This window comes from Cyprinodon variegatus, unplaced genomic scaffold, assembly GCF_000732505.1.
Source record: "Cyprinodon variegatus isolate N-32 unplaced genomic scaffold, C_variegatus-1.0 Scaffold2003, whole genome shotgun sequence".
Lineage (NCBI taxonomy): Eukaryota > Metazoa > Chordata > Actinopteri > Cyprinodontiformes > Cyprinodontidae > Cyprinodon > Cyprinodon variegatus.
The window spans coordinates 1-7,136 of NW_015152456.1; the positions used below are offsets into that span (position 1 = coordinate 1).

General features: G+C 35.3%; 1 protein-coding gene across 1 annotated transcript; it reads right to left on the reverse strand.

Moving 5' to 3' along the window:
• Positions 1–1,773: 1,773 nt before the first annotated feature.
• ccdc53 (coiled-coil domain containing 53) lies at positions 1,774–6,849 on the reverse strand. Its single transcript, XM_015405121.1, has 7 exons — positions 6,698–6,849; positions 5,394–5,492; positions 5,236–5,301; positions 5,022–5,156; positions 2,760–2,879; positions 2,607–2,671; positions 1,774–2,525 (listed from the first exon to the last, which is right to left on the reverse strand). Exons 1-7 carry the CDS (start codon positions 6,746–6,748, stop codon positions 2,426–2,428), a joined length of 636 nt encoding a protein of 211 aa, XP_015260607.1. The 5' UTR covers positions 6,749–6,849; the 3' UTR covers positions 1,774–2,425.
• Between the last annotated feature and the right edge of the window lie 287 nt (positions 6,850–7,136).

Sequence of the window (7,136 nt, forward strand, 5' to 3'; positions counted from 1 at the left end):
TTAAAAATAAATGGTTTTCATGTCTCATGCCTTTCGGCCCTTTATAGAGTGGTTCCTCGTGATTAACGATGATAATCAAGTCCTGTATGGATTTGATCAGGTTTTCATTTTTATTTTCTCCATTTCTGATGGAGAAAATCATTTTTTTATGGGTTTTTTTGTATTGCATAAACTCTTTTTATATTGTCTGTTGTATTTTCTATCTTTAATGGAATCTTGCTTTAACTCTTGTACACTATATAAGCTACTGGAACCATAATTTCCCTGAAGGTTAATCCCAAATGATAAATATAGTTGAAACTAAACTTGTATTTCTCTCAGCTATAAACTGAAATCATCAACATTATCATTCTGTGCTCAGTGACTGAAATAGCTGAACAGTTTTTCAGGATTTACTTTGGGCTACTTTGTGACGTCCACCTCTGGAAGACAGGAAACAGTCTCATCTTTTAATTCTGTTCAATCCAATTTGATAAATATTTAGACATGCTCCAATTTTTGTATGGCTTGACAGAATTGAAATAAAAAAAGGTTCAAGACAGATATTTCTTCCACATTTTAAAGTGATAGAGACAAAACAGAGCATCAGAGGAATAGAAAAAGCTTAATGCCTCTTTTAAGCCTACTTTTTCTTTCAGATCAACGAAAGCGGTGCTAGACTCTAAAACATGCAGCCATATAAACATTAACAGATATAAACAGAAAAATGCAATTATTGATGTAATTTGCCTTAGAATGAGACACTTATCATTCATGCATTTCCCATCCCAACTAGTTGCTCCTGTGGCCAGAATGGCTTTGGTGCCCTCTTGTGGTACAAAAACAGAAATATATGAAATTAATAATAAAAAATACATAAAATTGGACTTTCCGCCATCATTATAAGATTTTCAAAAGCTACTGTACAAGATTCTAGTCACAGTCAAGTGAAGTCATCCAGTTGTTATCCAGTTGTTGTTATTATTCAAGGTAAGACTGATCATATTACCTCCTTTACATTATCCTACATCAGTGTGCATGAATGGGTGAATGACTGAATGTAGTGTAAAGCGCTTTGGTTAAGTCCTCTGACTTGAGATAGTGCTATATAAGTACAGGCTATTTACCAATGTTCTAGTTCTTTCCCAAAAAATGTTTGCACAGGAGAAAATGTAAACTGCACTATTTGTATAAATAGACTTGTTTTTATTACAGAACAAAAGAAAGACACGTTATCAGGATATACATTCTCTGGTTTCCAGGGATATCTGCTCCATCTTTAAAACAGTTATGGCACTGACTGCTTCTCCTGTTTCATTTGTCACTGCTCATGTAATATTCATGCATTTTATGCTGAAATGCACTAATATTACATAATCTGCCACATAATCTAAGGCTGAAATATTTGTGAAAAAAATTATATATTTTTGATTGACCAATGTCTGAAGTATAACTATGACAAAAAATGAACAGTCTTACTCTGCAAAACAGGAAGAAGATGGATACATTCGAATAAATCAAGGCAAGTAATGAAAAATGGTGCAAACTTGACAAAATCTCCAATAACTACTTTATTTTAAACCACTTATGACACTATAATAAAATATAATTTTATTAACACCAGGAGTGCCCACAAGTTTGGCGGGTTCAACAGTATTAGTAATATAAAATGTATTTATATAGAATATATTTCATGGAGGTACCAGAAAAATGCTTGGAAACACAATTAAATAGATTCCTGACTTTTAGAAAAGCAATTCATCAATATATTTGCAGGTTAAAATAAACAAAGGAATTGCATTTTCTGCTTAATGTTGACAGGATTCATGGAGTTCAAAATACTGGCTGGACCTGATCATCTCAGAGAGCAAATTTAGCTGCTAAACCTTACAATCAGCTTTGTGGTGCTGCAACCTTCTCCAGCTACAGTTGGGGAGACCAAAAAGGCAGCTCAGGGTCTTTATCCCTATCTGGTCCTCTTTATGAGCCAAAGAGAGACAAGATTTTATGCATTCTGTTTTTGGCTGCCATGACATACAGCAATGCATAGCATTAAATGTGGTGCTTATGCAGAGACTCATTTCAATGTAATTGGCAATCTGATGCACCTTTACCTGCACTGTTTGTCATGTGACTCCAGCTGCTACATCATACTACTGGTCCTGTGTTCTAATGACTGATGCATGCATTTGAAAAATAAAGATTTAATAAAGAGACTTTAATAAAGATTAAAACAAAAAATCAAATCAATGGATGAAAACAAAGATGCTTCCATGTTGACAAAAGGAAGCAGTAGTACCATTTCCAGGAAAAATACAATCCTTCAAGCACCTTTGTGTGTCCTCTACTCACACAATGAAGCCTCATACTGTGCAACACCATGCAGACAGTTATTAATGAGCCAAAACATGGAGCTTTGTAGTGATGAAAACAAAGAGAAAACGGATCAGTCACTGAAAGATGATTCACTATCTGAGCTGCTGGCAGGAATATCGTCATTCTCTGTGCTGCTTGCTGCTCCATCAGGCACAGGGGCATCAGGTGCGCTGTTGTTGGGAGAAAATTATTCAATTTGACATTTAACAGAAAACTATCAATTAAAACTTTATGAGAAGAAATCAACTCACTCAAGTAGATTTGGATCTAAACCTTCCATTATCATTTTGTTACGAATGGCCATAACTGGTACTCCCTTGGAAAACACAGCATCCATACATATTATATAATATCTTTTTTCTTAATATTACTTTTATATATAGTTCAATCACATAACAGCTTACCACTTGAACCATTTTCAGATAACGTGCATAACGTGGGTCTTTAGCCACCGTCATGATGTTCTCAGGCACTGGTTCTGCTTTTTCTTGTGCAGGTGCAGCTTCTGGTGAACTTTGATCCGGCTGCAACATGAATAGATGCCATCAACCATTATCACAGTCCAAAATCATGAAACATAAAGAAGCATCCCCATCATTTTTTTTGCACTTTCAACATTGCTGAGCTTTTATAATCCTTTTCAGGGCTCGATGTTAACCATCGCCCGGGGCAAGTCGTTTTTATTGTCGGGAGAGTACAAATTTTATTGCATTTGCCCGCCGGGCAAGTTGATGAAATTGACCCAGAAGCGTTTCCGGCGTCATTTTTGTTGTTTAGTACACATTCTCGCGTGATTTTCACCGGGTGATTTTCCGCCAGATGGCGTCATTTTTTGTCCACCTAGCGGTAATTTTGATGTAGTTACCAAACCAACAAACAAGCTAGGAAGCGCTATCATATGGCAGTCTTCTGTACAGTGATGCAGGTCATACATTTAAAAATGTTCATTAAATTTTTGTCTCTTAGACATTTAAATGTTATAGAGCTAAACATGTTAAATTTCTGACCTGTTATGTTATTATTATCGTCTTGTTGCTGCATTTATTTTGTCAGGGAAAACTAATCCTGAGTCAGTTAAAAGTCAGGGAATTCTGAAATGATGTCAGACTATGGAAACCCTGTATAAAATAACTCTGTATAATGATTCTCTAGAAAAGTCACATTATATTAATAGTATTATCTTGTACAAACATACCGTGACTCTAAAAAGATTCATTTGTGACATTGACTTCTGTATGTGATTTATCTTAAGTTTTTAACCTGTCAAGTTTTTTTTTTAGATTTTTAACAAATTTATATTTTTCCAAGCACACAACAGTTTAAGGCAAAGTTTAGTTTGAAAAGAATGTGCAGGAAGGATTGAAAAGCATGTTAACACGGTAATGTAGGCTTGAGTTCATTATCTGACGCATGTATAAACCCACCAGGAACCTGGAAACTTAAAAAATACTGAATTACAAAAAACATTAAAAAAACAAACATGTTTCATTGATATATATACAAAAATGAATATTAGGAACTATATTTATCAAACATTATACTGGGCAAGTAAAAATTGTTTCTTGGCAAATGAAATGTGAAAGTCGGGCAAGTGGTAAAAATCCTTAACATCAACCCCTGATTTTAACTAGGACACAACTCAATATTCTACTGGATTTTGCACCATATTTATTTTACAATGCACTGAATTGCTCGATATTAAGGCCCTTTTGAACCATTATTTTAAACATTTTTTTTTCTCCTACATTGTTACACACTGATCACTGCTGCACTTTATTTTGGTCATGTTTATCTACTCCGACTGCAATCTCATTACACTGTTGTAAGCCGTATGCAATATGTGTGCATACAAAAGGGCAATAAAGTCTAAATCTATCATCTATGAAGGTGAGGAGTACATTTGGAGGAAATAATGGCAGGCGCTCAAACTATGACAGCCACACTAAGAGAAAGGAATGGTGATCGGAGAGAATCAGGCTGTCTGGGCTTTTTTTCTCCCCAGCAGAACAATAACATAACGTAAATAAAAATAATCAAGACGGTAGTGTTGTAACTTGGACACAGTTCTGTGCTGTGACGGGACAGTGACCCCAAACAGACATTAAAACTTTGTTTGGATGAAGGCAGCAGGCTAACATCCAGCTTCATGCATCTTTGAAAGCTTTAAAGTCAATAAAACTAAAAAGCTGTGAATATATTTAAAAGTAGGGTTTATGCCAGGAAAACAACCATTTTAAATGTATTTATCAACCAAATTATAATGCAGCCTATTCCTGCTCTCATGGATTAAAGCACTTCTAAAATTTGGATCAGAAAGTTGCAGTTAATCCAGATTGCTGCCAGTGTTCTCACTAAAACTAAGAAAGTAGAGCACATCACCCAAGATCTAAAGTCCTTACACTGGCTTCCTGTATCTCAGAGAATATATTCCAAAATACTTCTCTAAGACCATAAATAACTAGATGGCGTATCACCAAAACGAATTATAGAGGCCATCAGTATTTTAAAAACCCAGACCTCTCAGATCTTTTGCCTCATATCTAATCTGCATACCCAGAACCAAACCTGGAGATGCATCTTGCAGTTACATCAGATCAGGTCTGGTACTATCAAACATTTTATTCTAAAACAGTTATTACTTATTTACAGTGAGTCTGTATTCCTACCTGTGAGGGAGGAGCTCCCGCTGTTATAGAATCCGATTGGTTCTGACTGATGGTGACGGGTCCATTAGACTGCCCACTTTGCTTCTGGCTGAGTCCATCGACTGTGACATCCTCTAGTCCAGGAATAGATGACAACTGTAAAAAAATAAAATAAATAGATTGTTAAAACTGTAAACATGCATCCAAACTAATTGTATTCCATGCTAGAACTTACTTTAGCCTCTAAAATACACAGGGTGGTTTCAATCTGCTGTATGCGAAGGGAAATGTTTGAAAGTTTCTGTAGTTGGGAGGTAAAATAAAGTGATTAGTGACTTTATTCAGACAGCAGGCGCGTGATGATGTAAAGAGAGAAAGAGGAAAAACACAAACCTCTTCACACACAGCAGAGAATCGGTTAAGGAATCGAACTGTGTGAACAACAAACTGATTAAGGTGGGCGACCACTCTCCTTTGCTGTATAGCAGGGACCTAGGGAAAGCAGAAATAATTTAAGATAACTGAAACAAATGCTTAAAACCAGGGGCGGAGCTAGATGGGGGGCCAGGGGTGCTTAGCCAATCACTGGCCACCCCTGTGGCCACCTCTGAACATTTTTCCCCCTCTAATGCAGATGGTGGCAACAGCAATACTCTCAAGTGGAATATTCAAAACATTTTAATTTTTCATATATTAACAATTACTTGACAACAAAAACACTTTGGGTTAATTATGCAAATCAATATACTAACAAATAATGATGATAAGTACAGAATTCATGCCCTTTTTCGAACTAGATTTTGTGTTATAGGGGGTAAAGAGAAAATTCCATGTCTCTGCAGGTCATTGATAAATAATTATTTTAATAAAACGTATTAAATAATACATTTATGTAGATATTAGTACATGTAAATTTCAACTTTATGTAGAATTATTATTGATAAAAGAAGGTAAGTAATGACAATGGAAAAGATGTTCGCCCCAGAACTCAAACTCAAAGAATTGAATCAACTATACCTTTTATCTAGAAAGAACAGATGTTTCAATATTTATGCGTCCATTTGTCAGCAAAGGTTGAAGGAAAGTATAGTTTGTCTTTATTTAGAAAATATGGATGTTGTGCTCATTCATTTTCCATTTCTAGTTTCACACTAACAACTTTCGGCCACCCTTATAAAAATATTCCAGCTACGCCTCTGCTTAAAACATGCTGCATTTCAAATATCTACACAAATAGGGGAAGCAAGCAGACATTAGGAAAGGATTGTTGGGAACATTTGTTGCACAAATAACGGATATTTAATTATTTTTTAATAATAATATCATATTTCATTTTCTATCCAACTCTAACACTACTACTAACATTACTACAACATTAGTTTGGTCTTAAAAAGACAAAAAAAAACAAAATACATATAGCTTATTTGTAACAATTCAAAATATCTCGAAGTTCACGAGCTACATGCTAATTCAGAGGAGGAAGAGATAACGGCGAATTAAAACGAACCACCGATGTTAATAAAACATTTCATGTTTGATTAGCGTTTAAAAGCGGACAAAGTAAACGTATTATAGGCAGTAGGTTAGAGGTGAACCGGGGTGTATGCTGCAGCAACTGAGAGAATCACTGGGAAAATGGACTGTTTACTTCCTCAGCGAGCGGTTGTCATGAAAACCAACTAGTTTTAAACCCGAACCTTAGTGAGATCAACTCCAGAACCAACGATTGGCAAACCGTCCTCGTCCATGCTGGGGTTTTAAGACAGTAAATAAAAAAATAGGATGTGAAACGAATCGTAGATTAGATTGAAAGCTAGGAACCACTCATGTGACTCCAACTTGCGTGACCTCTGCGTCATGACGCCACAGGAAGTTGTTTTATTTTGAAGTAAATTAGGTTCCTCTTGTCTCCTTGGGCAAAATTCAGAAACCAAAAGCAAAAAGTTTGTCATATCACCTCTCTAATTTATTTCAGCCCTTCCTCGATACTAATTAAATAATGCTTACTTTGCTTTTTGTTTTCTTTTTTTGTGTGCGTGTGTTTTGTATTTATATTTTTTATTTTTATTTATTCATTTATCTTTCATTATAATTCTGTTATATTCGACATATGTAATTATAGATATCTTTGGATTT